General features: G+C 38.3%; 2 protein-coding genes across 2 annotated transcripts in view; one reads left to right on the forward strand and one right to left on the reverse strand.

Annotated features, from left to right (window-relative positions):
• The window catches only part of LOC309586060 (protein adenylyltransferase SelO-like), a gene marked incomplete at its 5' end in the record, with an annotated part of 26,976 nt that extends 9,642 nt beyond the window's left edge, over positions 1-17,334 (forward strand). The window contains 9 exons of the mRNA XM_082302596.1: positions 508-591; positions 2,616-2,745; positions 3,268-3,312; positions 3,403-3,484; positions 3,572-3,664; positions 7,632-7,711; positions 8,559-8,602; positions 12,532-12,611; positions 12,937-17,334. Coding sequence (XP_082158722.1) covers positions 508-591; positions 2,616-2,745; positions 3,268-3,312; positions 3,403-3,484; positions 3,572-3,664; positions 7,632-7,711; positions 8,559-8,602; positions 12,532-12,611; positions 12,937-13,059 — 761 coding nt within the window. The 3' untranslated portion in view covers positions 13,060-17,334. The remainder of the gene's footprint in view (positions 1-507; positions 592-2,615; positions 2,746-3,267; positions 3,313-3,402; positions 3,485-3,571; positions 3,665-7,631; positions 7,712-8,558; positions 8,603-12,531; positions 12,612-12,936) is intronic.
• A 121-nt stretch (positions 17,335-17,455) lies between these two features.
• The window catches only part of APBB1IP (amyloid beta precursor protein binding family B member 1 interacting protein), a 65,120-nt gene continuing 61,770 nt past the window's right edge, over positions 17,456-20,805 (reverse strand). The window contains exon 14 of the mRNA XM_082302577.1: positions 17,456-19,284. Coding sequence (XP_082158703.1) covers positions 18,754-19,284 — 531 coding nt within the window. The 3' untranslated portion in view covers positions 17,456-18,753. The remainder of the gene's footprint in view (positions 19,285-20,805) is intronic.

The following is a 20,805-nucleotide window of genomic DNA, read 5'->3' on the forward strand; positions in this document are numbered from 1 at the left end:
TGGTCTTCAGTTCTGTTGCTGTCTTCGCCCACAGCTTTATCTGTTATACAAGGGGCTTTTGTAACAGAGTTACAAAACTCTCTGATCTCTCCAAGAACAGCTGTGACAGAACGAGTATATGGGGGCAAGAATTCTCAGAGCTGTTGCAACAGTGCAGTGTACAAAGGCAGTGTACTGATGCCATATATTAGTTTAACTGCTCAGAATTTGATCCCTCCACATGAAGCCCTGGCCTTTCACAGTGCACAGGAGGCAGAGCTGTCCAGCTCTGCTGCAGATTTGTGGGATTAACCCCAAAACAGCAGCGGGAGTGGGAGCCTCGGTGTCCTGCAGGGCATGGGCTGGGGGCAGAGGGACAGGGCAACTTTCCAGAGTCTGATTCCTAAATTCTAAATTTAGGTCTCTAAAGCTCTCTAAATTCAGTGGATCTGTTTCACATCAAATTGCCTAGAGACTGGGGTTCATGTGGAATTTTAACTTCTGTTTCTCCTTTCTGTTTAATTGTAGGTGTGTGCAATACAGATAACTTCAGTTTATTATCCATAACAATAGATTATGGTCCGTTTGGATTTATGGACTCCTATGACCCCAGTGAGTGTAGCACCTGTTTTTATTTTTAATCTTTTTTACTTAAAATAATCTTTTTATATTAAATTATATAGCTTCCATTGCATGAAAACTCCTATCATTATTAGCAGAAAAACCCTAAGCATGTGTACTCTTTGAAGAACTCTAGGGAAAAAAATTGCATCAGTGACCAGTTTTATGATACACTATATAGGTTGCATTCAAGGGCTAAAAGTCTTGTTAATGAAATATTACTATTAAACCCATTTCCATGAGACTGTTTCCACTTGAACACCACCAATTCAATAGATGCTACAACAGAAGCCTAGAAAACAAAAAATTGTGTATTGCTGGAATCAGCCAAAAGCAGAAGTGGAATACAGTAACTTCACATGCATCAAGCTTTAGCTTTATAGTGGCAGCAGCTGATTATATATTGGAAGAAAAGAAATCAACCCTACACAGTCATGGCAACCTTTATTTGAAAGTCTCAACTCAATCAGTCTGGGATTGATAGATACACATTCAGTATATACATAAATGTGTATTACTAGAATATTGTTTATAGCTTGCAACTGAATAAACTTCAGAATCATCAGTGGTTATCTTGCTGTGTGTTTTCATGCCTGCAGCCTCAAATTAAGGAAAACTCATGAGAGTAAATGTCATATTGTTTCATTGTATTGAACAAAATGGGGCTTTTTTGGCTTTTAGATCTTTCTCTGTAGGGTGGGTTGACCCCCGCTGGCAATTAATGACCCACAAGCCACTTGTTCACTCACCCTTGAGAGAGAGGATTGGAAAAGTAAGGCTAAGAAAAAGCTTATGGGTCAAGATAAAGACATGTGAATAAGTCAAGGGGGAGAAAAGGGCAGGGGTGACCAGCAAGTGATGCAAAGACAATCACTCACCATATCTCACCACCAGACTGATGCAGAGTCAGTCCCCAAGTAACAGCTGCCATGGAAAAACTACCCCCGGTTTTTATTGTTTTAAATGTGGAATATCCCTTTGGTCAGCTGGGTTCAGCTGTCCCAGCTGCATCCCCTCCTAGCCTCTTGCCCACCCCAGTCTCATTTTCTGGGGTAGCAGAGTGAGAATGGAGAAAGCCTTGATGCTGTGCCAGCCCTGCTGAGCAATGTGTAAAACATTGCTGTGTTATCAGCACTGTTTTAGTCACAAGTCCAACGCACGGTGGACAGGCTGCTGTGAAGAGAACTGACTCTATCCCAGCCAGACAGTGCACCCTAGAGCCAGATGAGAGGTGTTAGATTCGAAATTCAGAGTTGAACCACTCACCAGATCTGACAGATGAGTTAGGAGTTTCCTCCTTAATGCCCCATTTGCTGTCAGTGTCCTCTGAGGACTAGGGCATTGATCATCTTATCTGCATGTGATCTGAGTGAGGGGTTCCCACTGATCCCCTCAGAGACTGCTGCTGCAGATAGGCATACATTTTACTTCTGGATACTTGTAACTTGTATGACAGGTATTTGTTATCTCCCAGATAATGGATTTGCATACTGGAACACATTAGGCCTAATTTTTATGTGAATACAAAGCTTGCTTGTACAACTGAAACAAATCTTGCTTAGGTGGCCTATTAAATACATGTATATTAGATGTATAACTTTTCCAGAAATCCTTACATCCTGAATTTAGTTGGTCATTTGTTTGCTTAACATATGTTCTGAATAGTAGCACTATATGTAGTAAAAATACTGGTTTCAATTCGGAAAGTGTTTTTGATGAAAAAATGGTCTTTTTCTATTTAAACATCTGAATTTATTTTGTATCTTTAGATAGGAAAATGTCACTTGTGACACACATTGTCTGTGAAGGATGTATTCCTTAGATTTGCAAATAATAGATCTTGAGTCAATTCACTTTAAATAAGCATCCTTCTGATCTGATTTTAAATACTTAGTAGCTTTAGGTATTTTATAAGTTTGTTGTGTAAGTGTAAAGATGAATGTTCTTCAACTTTTAACATTGATAGTATATTGTAATTACTCTGTTATGGAAAAGTAATGTTTTGTTTGAAACAGATTTTGTTCCAAACACATCCGATGATGAAAGGAAGTATAAAATAGGAAATCAGGCAAGTGTTGGGCTGTTTAATCTGAGCAAGCTGTTACAAGCTCTAAAACCTTTATTGGATCCCAGGCAAAAGCAGCTGTAAGTAGTCCTTCAAATATCTTAATGCTTAAAAGAACTAGTGAGATGGGAGACCCTGTAATCACCATAGGCCTAGGAAAGAAAGGGATTAGCTTTAATTTTTTTTTTTTTAACTGGAAATTGATTGTGGATTAATTATTGGCCAGAATAAGATTGGAAGGTGGGGAGAAAAGTTTTTCTTGGTCATAAATAATAGTAAAATAGGACCACAGGGAGGTATTAGATACTGTGTGATCCATTCTCCTTTCACTAAGGCAGGACCTTTGCCTGTAGTTTTCTGTTCTAAGTTTGTCTAGCTTGTTCTGTAAGACACTTATGAAGACTGTACATCCTCCTGAAGTAACAAAGTGGCATTTCAATAGCCTCTTGTAAAAATTTTTATAGGAAGAACAGATCCCACATGATTCAGAATATCAGTGTTTCTGAGATAGCAGGCAGAAGGTTGTTATTTAGTGTACAGCAGTACTATACCCACAGCAGCATTTTAGTTTCTTAGAACTTGACATTTCTTTTGTTTTTCAGAGCTTCCCAGATTTTGGAGGGCTATGGTGAGCACTATTACAGCCGGTATGCACTTTCAGAACTTAACCTTTCTAATCACAATACTAAAAAATATATATAATGTTCACAATCTCCTTACTTTGTTACTATTTTCAGTTTCACAGAACTATTCAAAACAAAATTGGGTCTTCTTGGGGAGAATGAGAATGATAACTTTTTGATTGCTTTCCTTTTAAAAGTGAGTTTACTTTATTAATTTTGTTGGCAAACATCTGAACTGATACCCCACTTGAAAAATACTTATGGAAGTATCTTTATTCACTAGATCATGGAAGATACAAAGGCTGATTTTACAATGACATTCCGAGAGCTGAGTGAAATTACTGCTGACCAGTTAAAGGAGCTCAGTATTCCTGAGGTATAAATACAGGCACCCAGTCTTAGGAATACTTAATATAAAAAAAGTAAATCAAGTTGAACATAACCCTGATACAGTAGAGGCTATCTCAAGCCACTGTTCATCTGGGAAATATGTTACTGTGTCATTATTAGGGGACAGAGAGACTAATACACCTGTATCAGGCTACCACCCCTTGTTAAGCCTGTATCTGGTATTGATGGATATGTTAATGGAAAGTGCTAATGAAAGATGCATTAATGAAGAATGCTGAAGTCAGATTTTCAGCCTTTGTTACAGGTCCAATATGAGTAGTCATAAATATTCATACACAAGTGGGAATGTGATTTTCTTCACATATAAGGTGGGTCTGGTACAAAAAACTTTCTTACCCCTCCCTTTTTTTTCCTGTTGTTTTGTTTAAGAATACCTTTTGTCCAACAAGTGAAGTTGAACAGGGTTCATGAGGAAAATTTCAACCTCAGCTCAACCAAACTATTCCTGCCATGGGTTTACTAGGTGGCCGAAACCTCTGCTCTCAAGCCTATTTGCTTGTCTCAGTATCTAATGATATGTGAGATCCCATCTCATCATAAACTCCTGCTAGAACTCTTTGCCCAGAGTGGCCTCTGCCCTTCCTCGAGCATGAGATTGGTTTGAAATGTAACTTAAAGTGTAAGAATACATTTGCTATTGTGTCCTGCTCAGCCTGGTATCCCATCCTGTGTTGCTGCTATCTCAGCCTAAACTTACTCTTCAGGACCAAGTATAACCATATTTAAAAGACATGAGAGCATTTAATTTTTTTTACCTGAATATAGTGCAATCTTTAAAAGTGGAAATATAGCTGAAATATTTGAACTGGAGTAAGATGCTAGGCAAGTCATAATTGGATAAAGAAGCAAAGGGGAAATTCTGAAAAGGAAGCTTGTGATCTGCTTCTGACAAGCAACCTGATCTGGAAAGAAAATAGCCTTTTTGCAAGAGCAAAATGATTTTTTTTTTCTTTTATTCTTTAATACAGTGCCTTTTCCATGTAATGAATATTGTTCATTTTGCCTGGGAAACTTCACTGCTCTACTAGTTTGAAAACAAACTAGTGGGAGACACCAAGTCAGAATAACAATTTAATAGGGAAATAAAAGGAGGGGGAAAGAAAAAAACAATAAAAGTGGATAACACTGGGTTAAACTGACAGAGTGAGGATAAAACCTGGCACCCTGTTAGTCAGGGTGGTGTTGGCAGTCTGGTAGAATGGTGGCTGCAGTCCTCCCAAAGTGGCGATCCCGTAGAAAAAGAAGGGTCTGCTCCTCCTCAGAAGGTCCAGTGGTGGCTGTGTAGCTCCTGTCCTTTGGAAATCCAGTGGGAAGGTTGTCTGTGGTGTTCAGAATCTCAGATTATATCCACGACGGGATGCTTGGTTCCTCCCTCTGGGTGGAGCATCTCAACAATGGGGTAATGAGTCATGAGGCCAAGTGTTGATGGGCTCATTAACAGAAGATGGTCCGGAGGGAGTTATCTCTGAGTCATGTGACAGGACAATGATGGGCCATTAACAGCAAGATAGTCTGGGGGGAGGAGGCAAGGAAACACTGCCCCACCTGACTTCAACAGCTCATGAGGATGGTAATGGAATACACTAAAACCCAGGACAACTGCCTTCCCCAAACGTCTGATTTATGTCTGTTTGTCTTTGAAACCAATTTAAAACAGAGCAGGTGGACTTAGGAGGTTGTTTTAGGCAGCAGGGTGGCTATGTAAAACACAGAATGAAAATGAGGAGTTGATGGTTCTTTTTCCAATTATAGTGGTTTTGACCAAATTTTCTGGTTTTCCTTGTTTTCATCTGTTAAGTAAGAGGTCCATCCTGACCTTTTCTGTGAACTTGAAGCCATTAAGGGTTTAAAAGTTGAGATACTCTAGAGGTAAGCAACAAAAAACCCAGGAGTTGTAGCTTTGGAATTAATCATTTGCACAGGGGGTTGATAACAGGATGGGTATGTTTGTAAGAGAAGGTATTTTTGTCATAGAATCCAAGGGATTTTTCCATTTATGGCAACTCCATCTCCCCATCTTTGAAGGTGCTGGCTGAGGAACCAGCGATTATGGTGTAGTAGTGACCCTGTTCCTACACTGAGGGTAATTTCCAGTCTTCACTTGGTAGCAACCTGATCTTTTTTTCCATGCAATGAAATTGTTTAGCCCATAAATTCTGGGTTCCAAAACTGATGTGGAAAAGCAAGTACAATTTTATGCTGGTAAAAAGTTGTAATTGTTTTAAAGAATTTCAATTTTAAAGTAATTTCACCTCTGTTTATTTACACACCAATACTTTTACGAGTAAGTTTTCATATTGATTTGTACATCACTTAAGATTTTTTCAGCTGCATACTAAAATTGACCTAAAAATGCCAGAATCCTTTGGGAATACTGCAGGGGTCCTTATATTTAGTGTTCACTGGAAACATTCTGAAATTCCTCTTAAAGCAGCCTAACTCAGCACATCTTCGAACAAATGCTTGATTCTCACACTTGCCTGTTATCCACCTGCCTGCTTCCCAGCTCTTAGTCATTTCTGTGCTTATTTTTATGATCAAATACAGTTTGCATATATTTTTTACTCTTACTCCTTAAAATAACCCCAAAACCCACAGATAGGATCAAAACTTCCTGCTTTTAATTTCCCTTACATCTTTTTCTTGAATATGTGCTGTTTACCTCCTTTTATCTATGTCCATTTCATTCTAATCTGCTCTTTCTCTGAAGTTCATTTTTTGTCTGTGAGCTTTGGCTGCTTTCAGCTAAGGAATATGAAGCAGCTGTTAGCTCAGTGTAATCAGCCAGGGAAGCCTGGTTTGTGTTTGCTGTCCATCACTGGAGACAGTAACCCCAAGCTCTGATTTCTTGCTGCCTTTTCCAAGTTCTGTCTCCTCTCCTACTGTCTCTATTCTTCTCAGTCTTCCCCTATCCCTGTATTTGTTTCCCTTTTTCTCCACCTTTTCTTTATCAACATATTTTGCTTATTGTACTGTTTTTGTTGAAAAAAAAATCTCTACAAATAGATCTGACCCATGTACAAGTCTCAGAAGAGCAAAACCTGTAGTAATGTTGCTTAAAAAATGAAATAAGTTAGACAATAAGCCAAGGAAAAAGAGGGGTAAAGTGCTAGAGGTGTTTAGGTAAAATTTGTCATAACAGAGATGGATTAATATGGATGTATCATGCTAAGAAAAATAAATAATTTGAATACAGAGGAAAAGATACTAGTAGAACATTTAGGGAGAAAATTCCTTGAAGGGTCATTGTATGTTTGCCTTTTAAATCCTTTTATTGTTCATTCTCCTGGTTCCAGATGGGATAGAGTTAATTTTCTTCCTAGGAGCTGGTACAGTGCTGTGTTTTGGATTTAGATTGAGAATAATGCTGATAGCACACTGATGGTTTAGCTGTTGCTGAGCAGGGCTTACACTAAGTCAAGGACTTTTCAGCTTCTTGGGGTGCCCTGCCAGCAAGGAGGCTGGGAGGGGACAGAGCCAGGACAGCTGACCCAAACTGCCCAAAGGGGTATCCCACACCACTTGGTGTCATGCTCAGCAAATAAACTAGGGGAGAGCTGGTTGGGGGACCCTGCTTGGAACTGCCTGGGCATTGGTTGGTGAGCAATTGTTTTTTCATTTGTATCACTTGTTTCTCTTGGGCTTTATTTCTCACTCCTTTTGATATTTTCCTTTTCATTGCTATTATTATTATTATTATTATTGTTATTATTAAATCATTTCAATTATTAAACTGTTCTTATCTCACCCCACACATTTTCTTACTTTTAACCTTACTTTAAACTCCCAGTGAGGGGGGAGCATGAGCAAATGGTTATGTGAGGCTTAGTTGCCAGCTGGGGTTAAAACACAGTATTTGTTGCTTGCTTTGGTTTTTGCTTAACAGGAAAAGAGTTCTGATTACCTGCCATTAACTGTTTCTTTCTCTTTAGGAGTTCTGGGCTCTCCAGGATCTGGGTAAACACAAATTATTTTCAGAATGGGTTACTATGTACCTCCTGAGATTAAACAGGTAAGTCTGATTGCAGTTTAAAGTGTGTATTTGCCAGAAGCAGGCAACTTTAATCTGCAGTGATTTTGCATTGTCTTTAGTGGGTCTGATAAACTGACCCAAACATGGTTTCATATGCATTTTTTTTGTGTTAATGGTTCTAGATTGTGCTGGATTCAACAGTAATTACTGTTGTAGTTCTGTTTTGACACACAGGTACATAAAAATGACATGGAAGGAGTCATCTGTTTTCTTTGTCCTTCACTGAGCACCTGATCAGATTTCTTTGGTTAACAATTTTTCTTAAAATACAAGTCCTACAGATTCAGTCCAAGAATCACAAACAGGCTTTGCAAGTACATAGGAATGAATAGTGTTTAATTACTGTTTATATATATATATTTACTGTGTAATAACATTGCTTTATGGTGACAGGGGATGGAAGTTGAACAGTTGCAAGTACACAGATTGTGTTTGGAAACCACGATGTTGCATAGATAGGAACACATGAGATTCTTTTGTGTTAAATCAATAAAGAATCTAACATTTTTTCTTAGTTATATATGGTATTCATGGCTAATAGTAATGAAAAGAAATACATATCAGGTACTTGGAAATTTTATTCAGTAAATACAATTTTTAGGGGAAAAAAATGAATACCAGACACAAAATCTACAAAAAAGTGTGCAGTTCTTTCCAAGTCTAATCATTCTTAGAGATTCACACTGGCTTCCACTGAACACAAATGCAGAACACTTAATGATTTTAACGAAAGTCAAATATCTTATTTCTAAAAATAAATCAGCATAACCCTCACTAGCTAAAGTGTTTTCTGTTTTTCTTCTTTTGGTTTGTTTTTCATGTATAGTAACAAGGGTGATTCAGACACCAAAAGAAGAACAAGAATGACAAGTGAGTAAAACAATCCAAAGGAATTATATGCTTGCAGATGGCAAATATCTATTTACATATGTTTCTTTAGTGTTAGGTTTTTTGGTTTTGGGTAGCACTGAAGTATACTATTTTTCTGAAGAGGAGACACTCTCATTACAATGATATTCATATTACAACAATGAAACTCATATTATAATGAATAAGATTGCTGCAAAATCTTGTAACACTATACGTTTGTTCTATCTGTCTCTGTCCTTTCTGCATGCTAAAAAGAATTCAGATTTCTGATAGGGACACACTTTTTCTTTCTGTCACCCAGAGAAAAAACTGTGTGAAAGGACGATCTAGTCGTAGAAGGCAAAGGAAGGTGCTTTATTCTCCAAGTTATTCTAAATGCAAAATGGCAAAGGTACTGCAGTTAGGTATCACAGCAGAAACAGTGGATATGAAATTCCAAGAATTGTTCAGAGGGGGATATTTCTGATCTGCACTAAGCTGTGGTAAATTCGTGAAATTTGCCTATAAAAGACAATGAGCAACTGAAAATCAATGAGCAAAAGGGAATGAAGGAACTGCAGGATCTGATCAAACTCTGCTCAAGAGGTTTCACTGTCACACTGCTTTGCAGGGTGCTTCCTGCAAAGCAGGATGGAAATGGTGGCACTCTTTTGTTAGATATTGATTGGCCACTTTCTTCTAAAGCTCCAATCGATTTGCTAGTTACATGGCAGGAGCTGACACTGGCTTCCAGTAATGAGATAGTAAAACTACAGAGGGCACAATTTATGGTTTCAGGTTTGCATCCCCATTTTCTAACAAAAGTTCTATCCATTTTAAAGAACACTTCTTAAAATTCTATTTGCATTTTTAGAAAGTTAATATGAAAAGTGCTACCAAGAAGAAAGATTTCTTTTATTGTTTTTTGATAGGGTTAAGAAGCTTAACTGTAAGTTTCTGAGGCCCTTTGCTCAATTATTATTTTGAGTTTTCAAGCTCCCCTGTTTTCCTCAGCTAAAATTGAATGCAGAAAACTGTGTAAACACACTTCTTATTTTTCTGTATCTTTTGAATCTGCTTTTAGAGAAAATCATGACATTCTGAGGTTTTATTCCAAATCAGAAAGGATCCTAGTTTGTGGATGCTCTTCTGCAAACCATCATCGTGTTTTTTCCGCATGCACCTCAGAGGATCTTATAGTACAGGAGACAAATGAAACCTGGAAAAGGTTTTGCCTCCAAAATCACAGTTGTGCTAATGGTCTTCGTTTTGGTAGCAGTCAAAACTTGATTTGCAAAGATTCATGGTTCAGTTAGTTTTCTTCCATATAATCAACCATCACTCTCTATTCATACTGCAGAGCTGCAAAAATTTATAATAGGCTACTGATGTTCATTTGTTATTGTTTTATTTAAAATCAGCAAATCCTGTTGGATTTTTGCTAGCTGCTCCATATTCCAGTGTGACTGAAATTTCTTGCAGAAGTTTTTGGGAATTTTGTTGTTCTTTTTTACATTTTTACATCCATGCATTTAAATAGATTGTTTAGATGCCCCTGTGGTCTCTTTAAAATTGTTTGGGTTGTTAGTTTATTTGTTTGTTTGTTTAAGCATTTGCTTGTAACAGCTGTCCTTGTCAGTACAACTTCCAGCAGAAGTCTGGCTCAATTCAGTTAACTCTGCATTTTTACCCAGAATTTCATGTTAAAAGACAAAACTGTCCTGGCTCCTCAGATTCTCATGTGGGTTCAGAAGTTCCACTAAATTGTGTATTGCTGTCTTTGACTGACCTTGAATATATTGGCATTAACACCTCATTATTCATCACCCTTCCCTAATTGTTAGTAAGTGTCATAAAATATCTCACTTCTCAAAGTACATTATCTTGAATCATTGAAGTTGATCACTTATTCATTATTTTTATTTTTTTTTCTCCCTTTATTTAGTTTTCAGTTCTTAGTAGTGCTTTATCTTGCACTGCCTAAACTTAGCTCTTCTGGAGTTGATCAAAAAGTTTTGACAATCCAAGTCTATAATTGTATTTCTTTACAAAAGAAGCATGTAAAAAAAGTAGACCAGATCATGCTTAAAAGGGCAAAAAAGTTCTTTTGCTTTGTCCTTTTCTTACCTGGCTTTTATTAATCTTTCATAATTATCTTGTCACTTGTGTTAAATACTGATATTTTTAATACCACTGTGAAACCTGTCAGTTTGCAATTGTTAAGAATTTATTTCTGGGACAAATATTCTCCTGCTAAAATGACTCACAGCTCTAATGTGAATTACCATTTTTTGAATGAGTCATATGTTAACTTTTTCACTTTTAAATTTTTTTTTAAATAGTTATTACACTTTACTATTGATAACCCATTTACTGGATTAAATCAAATTCTTGGGCAGAGCAAATTGTTTTGCCAAGTGGTAAAACTGTTTTTTTAACAGGGCAGGTTATTGTTATGCCTGTGTAGAGGTTATCAGGATTTCCAATAGATGGTTGTATTCATTGGCTTTTTTAATATGTGTAAGTACGTACTGGACAGTGGGGATGTGAAAAAGAAGAATGTCTGTGGCCCCTCCTAATATATTATTTGTAAATAAAATAAAGTAATAACTAATTGATTAGAGGAATTGAGTAGAGGGAAGTTTGAGATGGTAATTTTGATTTTCTGCTTTCTCCAATACCCTCTTTCAAATACACTGTATGGATATTTATAAGAATATTTTATAAAGCTCCATGGATTTTTAAAAAGAAATATATAAAACTAACATTTATTCATATATAAAACTAATGTTTATTCTTATAAAATGATGAACATACTGGGGACTTCAGTGGAAAGAGAAGGAGATGAAGTTTGTGTATGTCCATAAATCACAGACTTTTGGTTTCAAGTGCCTGGGTGAAGTGCCTTTGGTATCACTAACTAATCTCTCAATGTAGTAAATGCCTACTGAATTGGGGAAAATATACACACCAGTGTCAAATTAAGACATAAAAGCAGGCTTGAAGTGTTACAATTGTTCGGTAAGATTATTTTGATCATTAGTTAAAGGGAAAACTTTCTCAGGTAAAATTCTAGCTTTTAAATTGCAAAACAAAAATAAGAATTTTGTTGACATCATCTGCAAAAAAATTGGTAATTAACGCCATGTGTGCTTATAAGAATTTTCCTTGGTATACAGTTTGACAGAACTCCTTTTAGAAGTTGTTAGTGGCTCTGCTGTAGGATATACCCTGGTTTACTAATTCAGCAGTTTCATTTTTAATGTCCCTACAATCTCTCTACTGCTCATTAGACACAAACATCCTGAAACAAGGCAGGGAAGCAGTGCAGTTGACAGGAGGGTTTCCAGAAGGATACGACAGACAGCTGTGGAAAAAACTGAGGAACTCTGCCTGCCTCCAGCCAGGAGATTAAAAGGAAAGTTGAAAAAATAGTTTCTAAAAAATACACCTGAAATGTAACATTAAAGGCTTTTATGGCTAAACTTTTGTTTAGGAATATCTAAGTACATATACTTTAATGGATATCTTAGTAATTACTTTTTAAATTAAGTAATACAATATTCCTTTTTATGATCTCCAGGAAGGTATTGACAACATTGAAATACGTTTTCCATCAATGTAGCAGGAACCTAGGCCATGGTGAACTCATCACACTTGAAAAGCCTGCTGGTGTTCCTAACAGGAAATCCTTCGTTATCAATGTCATGTTCTGTGCTACTCTAATTTCTGTTTGGCACTTCGGCACTACTGATAGTGCAAGTTTAAAAAACCCTTTTAGCAACTCATAGAATTAAGTAGATTGATTAATTCCTTTTCCTTCTTATGCATTTTTTTCTTGATCTGCAAATTTAAATCTTCTTGAAGATTTCAGTGACTTGTTTCAATGACTGTTTTCCTTTTGTTGAATATGTCTGACTAAATTTAACATGATTTACTCTTGGTTTCAGCTGTTAATCCTAGATACATACTTAGGAATTGGATGGCGGAATCAGCAGTGCAAAAAGCTAATTTGAATGATTTCTCAGAGGTAAAATTATCTTTTTTTCTTGACAGATTTAATAATTATTGGCATAATAGCCAGTGAAACAATTTTTACATTTACACTTTGAACTGTACTACATTTTGACCAACATTGTACCATATAACACCAATTGTTATTTAAAATATTAACAAAATTATTAATAGCATTAATTATAACATAAATAGTAGCAGCTATAGTAACAGTAGTAATAATAATAGTAAGGAATTCATGTGATAGTTTCTGGAGCCAGGAGGGTGCATAAGGCAACAACTTTCCTTGTTTACCAGAAAACATTTTGTATAAAAACTTAACCATTTTTAATTGCTTCCAGGTTCAGCTCCTAGAGCAGGTTTTACAACACCCCTTTCAGAGGCAGGAGGCTGCAGAGAGAGCAGGGTACTCCCTGCACCCCCCAGCTTGGGCCAAGCACCTGAAAGTCAGCTGTTCGTCCTGAGGGAAATTTGAACAAGCAGCAAGAATGATCAAGGTCAAAGCTCAAGCCTTCAAATAGGGCTAATGCATCAAGCCACAGGAACTTCTCTCCCTTAGACTTTGTGGACTGTAATCTGCTACTGTTCCTGACCAATTTATGAAGTCTTAAGATTAAAGAAATGCATCACTGTGTATTATTGCATCAGCAAATTATATTGGCATTGATGACTCTGCCCTTCACATTCAGCTGCACGTTACTTTGAGTCCCAGTATTTAAGTTCTGCCAAATTGTCACACTTAAACTCTCAAAATTCATGGCTGATCAGGTGGGTCTTAATAGCTTTTAGTGACTGATCAATTTAAAATCCATCTAAGCTAGTTTTAATAATGCAGTATTTTGATGAATTTTTCTCTTGCTCTTACACACTGCTCAAATACAGTTGTATTCTGCAGACATAAAGGTTCTTAAATCTTGCAGACCTGGCACAGAGGATCATCTTAGACCTTGACACCTTTTCTCATCCTGATTATGTTTTGTCTCAATCAACTGACAAGAGATTTAAAGGAAATTCAGTGAAATAATTAGCAAAGATGTCTGTCTTGGGAATGACTTACTCCAGTATAAGTTTTTGTATCTTGGCTGGTGTCAGGTGCCTATCAAGCCTGGACCATTGCTCTTTGAAAGTATCTGATAGTAGCAGAAAGATTATTGGTGCATAGATATGAAGAATTCACTGTTTGGACCTGGAAATGGACTGTCTTGGAAGCATCTCACTACGTATGTAGTCAGGTCAGTACACTTTTGTATCCAGCCACCCAGTGCTGTAAGGGACTAACAGAAATCTTGCAGGGAAAGTATTTAAAGTTCTACTGAAGCTGTTATATAGAAGTCATCTGAGTAAGAAAGACTAGTCTTTGAGTCCTGGGTCTTGTTACTTGTTCTTTTTTGATACTCTAGTTCCACAAAACTTTAAGTGTCTAATTAAGCCAAAATTAATACATCAGCAATCAGGTCTAACATTATGCTAGAAAATTTAAGGGAAAAAAATCTCTTATTTGAGGGCTTTGTTACTTCTTGATCTTACCTTGTCTGTTCCCAAAACCAAAATGGATTGTTCTAGGATCTCCAAATTTTTTGAGTGCCAGTGATTACGAAACTGAGGCTATTAAGTGGTATAATTAAAATTTCACAAATCTATTTCCCAAAATGTGGAAAAAAATGTGTATTATTACAAATCTTTCAGAGACTAAAAGAATATTTGAATACCTTCTTAACTATAATTAACACAACTATTCAGGACAGTTTCCCCTCAGACATACAGCTGTTGAAATATAAAGGCAGTTGTTGAACTGTAAATAGTAGTATCATAATGGGGGGCACAATACAGGTATTTAAATACAGTTTTCTGAAAATCCAGTCTGAAGTGTGAGCGTCAGACGTATGCAAGTCCAGCCTGGGTTAGCATTCCTTGTGCAGGCAGCGAGTGCCCTCCTGCCATCACTGGGATCAGTGTCAGAGCTGGAACCACCTCCAGCCAGAGGTGTGGGCTGCTGGGGGCCTGTGGAAGCCCCTCAGCTCTGGGCTGTGTTCTGGCCTACTGGAACCCTGGCATTGATGTCTCTTCTGGGACAATTCCAAGCAAAATGGTGTTGTGAGGAAGTGTGGGAACATCAGCATTGCCACTTGCGGAGGAGGGGGTCACACTCAAATAAGTGATGATGTGAAGAACATATTTGTGTCTGCAGGGTAAATGCAGCAGCACGGCAGCTTGGGCCCCACTTCCCAATTAGGTCAAAGGCAAGAACTCCAATTTATGTTTAACCAAACATCTGGGAAGTTTCTGTTGTGTGTGGGACAAACATGGCTGCCCGTACATCTTTACCTCATGGAATAACTGCATAAATACAAAGCATTTCTATACTGCTTTTTTCTTCAAAGTGTTTTATACATGTTAAATCCTTCTAGTGGCAAGTGGGCCTCTGCTTCATTCATATGTTACAGGTAAAGAAAGCCTCCAGCATCACAAGGTGAAACCAGAACAGCTCAAATAAGGAGCTGTTTTACAAACAGTGGCATGTTCTGCTCCCTGTGCACCCTGTGACACTTTTTCCAGATTCTTAAAAAATACCTGAAAGAATGAAGCAAGCCCTGAAAATTGGTATCACTACTCCTCTGGCTGCAGAGAGTAGGTCAGCTATTTCTTCTTTCCAGTAGTTTGTTCATGGACTTGGTCATGTCTTCTTGGTTTATATGAAGGCCAATCTCCATTTTCTTTCCCCTAGTTTTACCATGAGTTTACATCATCTGGCTTTAATAACTATTCTCATTTCATAACAGTCAGTACTGACTGTTAAAGGGGAGCAAAGTGCCTGAGCCTGTTCTGCAAGAGCATGAGAATTCTGAAGACTTAGTGGTACTGAATCTCTTGGGTTCTGTTTCCCTCAAACAGAATACACGTTTCCCAGTTATTGTGAGACTGTCAATCAACAATAGTTCTGTCTGGCAGCTTTGCCACAATTCATTTATGTTTCTACTTTTTCACTCTCAAAGTGCCAACAAATAGTGTATGAAAAACTTAAAGCATATGGTTATCCCAAAACTACCTGTTAACTGTTTTGTAGAAGTTGAGAAATGAGCCCACATTGTGCTCAGCATTTTGTACCACCTCCCTTTCCGCTTCTTGATCTTAATCATTGGGGTTTATTATGACAATGTAAACATTCATACCATGTTTCATGGTCTGTTCCCTGAAAATCTCTGGCTTCCACTTGCAGTTCTGAAGCTGCTTCATCTTTCATGTTACATAAACAACAGTGATCCTGGAGCAGATGGGGAATAACAATACTGAGGCTGGTAATCAAACCGGTATTTGTACTCTCATCCTCCTTCTCTATTAGAGGACAGTTACAAAAGGGCAGCAGTGCTGATCCCCCATGTAGGGGCTTTTCCACGTAACTCTAACCTTTCCAATCCTAAGGACTGATGGAAAAGTGATTGCTTGAAGTAGATCCTTCTTCCATATCAGTCATTCAAGAGCCCAAAGGAGATGACAGCTGCTGAGACTGCTTCCATTTCAGGAACGGAGAAAGGTTAAAAAGAACATGCTGCAATTTGAGATCTTTGCAGACTAAAATACTGTAAGCTCTAGTGATGTACAGACCATTTATATGGTAGTAAGTTAGGTAGAGGTGGAAGGATTTTCTTTTTATACACTCTGAATTACAGCATTGGAACATCTTTTTTGTATTTTGCAGTGTATTTTGGTACATGATCAAGCCAGATAATCGTGTGTCAATAGGAGGCAGCTTTGTTCTTTGAATGGAGTTTAAATCTTACATTTTAGAAATTCAATGTAACCACGTACATACACAAAATAGTTGATAGAGGTCTAATCATAGCATTTTACTTGATTTCTGGCATTTTCTGTCGGCTTTTTTTTTTTGCTTTGAAGAAAGTTCAACTTCTTTTGTGTAAGATTAAGTGCATGAATTATGATTGACTGCAGATGTAAAATGTATAAAATTAATTTTATTGTGTTGTAACAAAAGAGAAGGGAGGAAATAGGGTGGGAGGCTGAGAGTTCTGTTGAGAAGAGTGAATGCCAGAAAAGCCACATAAAAGTCTCACTGCTTTGTGACCTTATTGTGCAACATTTTTCTAAGGACATATTCTGCTGTATTTTGATGCTGGGTGTGTATTTCATAAAACTCATTTGATTTAAAAATAGTTGACTAGCAGACAGCTGTTGTCACCTAAGTATGTAAAAAAAGTGCACTCCTAATACCTTGTCAGAAGATGACACCAAGCTCTTCAATGAATCTGCATAATGCTTACTTCAGTTATATATGGAGAGAGACTGGCAAACAGTAATCCTTTCCTCTTTTTTTTTTTTTTAACTCCTAGTATTAACCCTCTTACTTTTACCTAATTGGTATTTTTGTATTTTTAACCCTGCACTGTGAACTGAGGCTTCTACTAAATGTGTGAGCCTTGCACTGGTCTTGAGAGCATTTCTCAGTTTGGCAGTTTGAAGGTGCTGAGATACCTTTTGAATGTCCCAGCATGTCAGTTCAAGACTTCCACGTGACACTTTTGTTAGTGGTGGGCATAGTTCTCTTGGTGAGAGCTTTTTGCTCAGTTCAGCTGAAAACAAGGGAGCTCAAATACCATTAACAGCTGGATGGACTCTCTGTGTCAGCTTAACACAGTGTTTAAAGCAAAATCATTTCAGGAAGAAATGCATGTGGTTTCAAACATTGTTTTCAGCATAAAATAAAATAAAATAAATAAAATATTTTAAAAGGAAGTAATTTCAAGGGTAAAGGTTCTGTATGAAGACATGGTTACAAGCTTTCTTATTTCTGCTAAGCTTGTTATGCAGGTATGTGAGTACTGACAAACCAACCTTAAGCCACAAATAAGACTAGAGATGACCCAAAACACAGTCTGTGGCACTGCCACCAGCTTGTCATTCTCCTGCCTCCACCACCACTTCTGGATCTAGGAATCCATTTTGTCAAACACAGCATGCTCACCCCCTGTATTTACTTATTTATTTATTTATTTAGATCCCACACTTCTTTCTTTTTATGCTTTTTAATAATTCAAAATACAGAAATACATTGCTGAAGATACCTTAAAAGGTCAAGTGTGCATGAGAAGAGGCAAAGACCAGAATAAATAAAAACTAAGTCTAGAACGTATAGGCAAAAATTCTTTAAAATATTTGAAGTTCCAATTGCCAGTAAAATGCCTGTTCATTAACTGTGACACTTTGTACAGATACAAAATAGAAGCTATTTTTATTAAAGAACTAACAATGAATGCTTCCTAAATGAACAACGGAGAATTAAATGGGGAGAACAAATGAAAAAAACATGTAGGAGGAAACATTCCTGTCAGGTACAAGGTAATTACAAAGCCTTTCACAAGACAGATCATTTCTAGGTACAGTTTGTAGATAAATGTTAACCAACAGAAAAAAAACCCTGCTTACCATGGAAGCATACATGATTTCAAAATTAATTTTTTTCTTTGTCTAAGGTAACCAAGTAAATGAGATTTCAAAGCAGCAGCTGTGAATGCTGACAGGTATGACTGAGTTGCATATAGAAACAGGAGTGTATAACATTTGGAGTGACTGGTCGTGGCCCTGACTTGCATCTCACAATAATCTAGATGAGCTTTTCATTTTTAAAGCAGACTATTGAAGAAAAATTTTTAAAGCATCTTTTTATTGGAAGAAAATGCCCCATAGCTGGGAGTTTTCTGATAAAGAACTTTTAAAGGCAATTCTGTGAAAAGGGATCTTCCTTCCCAATTCTCAAAATTTGCGTGAGGACATTGTATTTCTCCTTCAACTCCAATTCTATTAAAAAGGCAGCCACAGCAGATGCATTTCACTTTCTGAAATGGCTGGCTCCAGAGTGCTGCTCCACCACCCCTGGCTTTCCTTCTGGAGGGAAGCAAGACTCTCCAGCTAATTCTTACCTTGGCCTGGTGCTGGAATGGGAGTTAAGAGCAGGGGATGGTGAGATGCAGGGGGAAAGAGCAGGTTACAGGGAAAAAGTGGGGGACAAAGGGTGCCCCACCTTCTTGAGACCCCTCAAGAGGAACTCTGAAGGAGAATTCCTCCTGGAGAAGCCTGATCCAGCGTGACCTTTTGTGATGCAACACAAAACCAGCTACGTCTTAAAGTCTACCCACTCCCAGACTTCAGGAGCTGTTGCCCCTTTTTTTCTCAAGAGCTTTCATTAGGTCAGACATGAAATCTGCTTGCTTGCCTCCCCCTGCAATCAGAGGTGGCCCTGCTGACTGTGGCTCTTCATCTTGTCCTGTGTTTGCCAGCCTCTTTGGAGGAAGTGGCACAGGTTTCTTTGTTGGAAGTGGTGGTGGCTTACTGGAGACCAGTGGAGGGGGTAATGGCACATCTCCATTACTGCTGCTGGAGACTGGTGGTGGTGGAGGCACAAAATCAGGAGGTGGTTCACAGAAATCGGATGGTGGTGGTGGTGGAGGAAAATCAATCTGCAATGTAGGTGGTGGTGCTGGAAAGCTCTCTGGATCTGTTAGGAAAATGCCACTGTCTCGTTTCACTTTGGAGGGTAGAACTGGTGAAGCAGAAATAGCGGATGAACGCCTTTCAGGTGGAGGAGGAGGCTGCAGTGAGGTCCTCTTACTCCGGATGTTCTGTGGCCTCAGCAATGGCTGTGCCAGGCCAGGTGCACTGGGATTATTTGTTTCAGCCTTTAATAAGCAGAAAAAAAAAAGGACAGACACAGTCAGTGAATGTGTAAACTAATGCCACTGCCTAAGAACATAAAAAGATGTGAAAATACATGGGGAGAGTGTAGTAGACAGGGAAATGAAGTAGAGTACATTTTGCCTGAAATGTGAAAATAGTATTTTATTTTCTTCCCAGAGCTGCCTACAGAGGTTTAACAGTGGAAACCTCCCTGTTGCCAGTCATAGTACTTCTTTGAATGTTGTCATCAGAAGATGAGTACTTCTAAAATTTCAAATAATTGCAGTTAGTAAGACTAACATCAAGGACGTATCTTTGGGTTGCATTGTCCTTGAGCCTGGAGAAAATGATCCTTCAATATCAACCACCTCTCTTGGACTCCCCTTCAGGGCTTTCTCCCATGGGATTCTTCCAAGAAGATCCTTAAAGATGCTAAAGTTAGTTCTCCTGGAGTCCCTGGTTGAAATCTTGCTCTCTGTCTTGCTTCCTCTCCCTTCAATATTAAACTCTACAATCTCATGGTCTCTGCAGCCAAGGCTGCCCCAACCTTCCCATGTCCAACAAGGCCTTCCCTGTTTGTTAGTATAAGGTCGGGGAGCACAGCATTCCTTGTGGGATCCTCCACTACCTGTGACAGGAAGCTGTCATCAGTGCTTTCCAGGAACCTCCTGTTTGTGCTTCACTGTTTTGCTTCTCCAGATGTCAGGGTAGTTAAAGCCCCCCAAGAACCAGGGCCTGTGACTGTGGGGCTGCTTCCAGCTGCCTGTAGAAGGCCTCATCCACTTCTTCCTTCTGATCAGGTGGCCTGTAGCAAGCACCCACAATGGTGTCACCCTTACTAGTCTGCCCTTTTATCCTCACCAAGGCAGAGCTTGGTACACTCCAAGTGTTGCCTCACATCGAGGGCAGCTCCACCACTGCACCTTCCTGGTCTGTCTCTCCTAAACAGCACGTGACCCTTCCTGACAACATTCCAGCCACGGGAGCTATCCCACCATGTCTGCAATTGCAATGAGATCGAAGCCCAGTGGCTGCACACAGATCTCTAGTTCCTCCTGTTTGTTTGCTGCTTCTAGAGAAAAGTGCTCTGCATCCCTGTAGTCAGCAGCACTAATTCTGACATGAGCTAATTATAACATGTATAATTCTCACTCCTTGCCTACAAACATGGAAGTAAATCAGACACAGGAGTAGGGAACCTCTGGCTGAGTTCTGAGAATGTGATCTGCTCCAGAGGAAGTGAGGTTCAGAAAAGAGAAACAGGAGGAACTCAAAGACAGAAACAAGAAGCGTAGAACATGTAATGCTGGTGACAAAAAAATCCTAGGAATTTAATTTCATTTGTCCTGTGCACTTCATGCATGATGGAGAGACTGAATAATGAACTGCAAACAAATGCATGCTTTTTTTCCTCTATGACGTTCTTGAGGTTCTCATACTGTTTCCCTATGATATTTTTACAGCCAGATATGGTGCAAGTACACAAAATTTGGAGCTTAACCAAGAAATGCATTTAGAGCCTA

The sequence above is a fragment of the Coloeus monedula genome (assembly GCF_965178545.1).
Source record: "Coloeus monedula genome assembly, chromosome: 1".
NCBI classification, from domain to species: domain Eukaryota; kingdom Metazoa; phylum Chordata; class Aves; order Passeriformes; family Corvidae; genus Coloeus; species Coloeus monedula.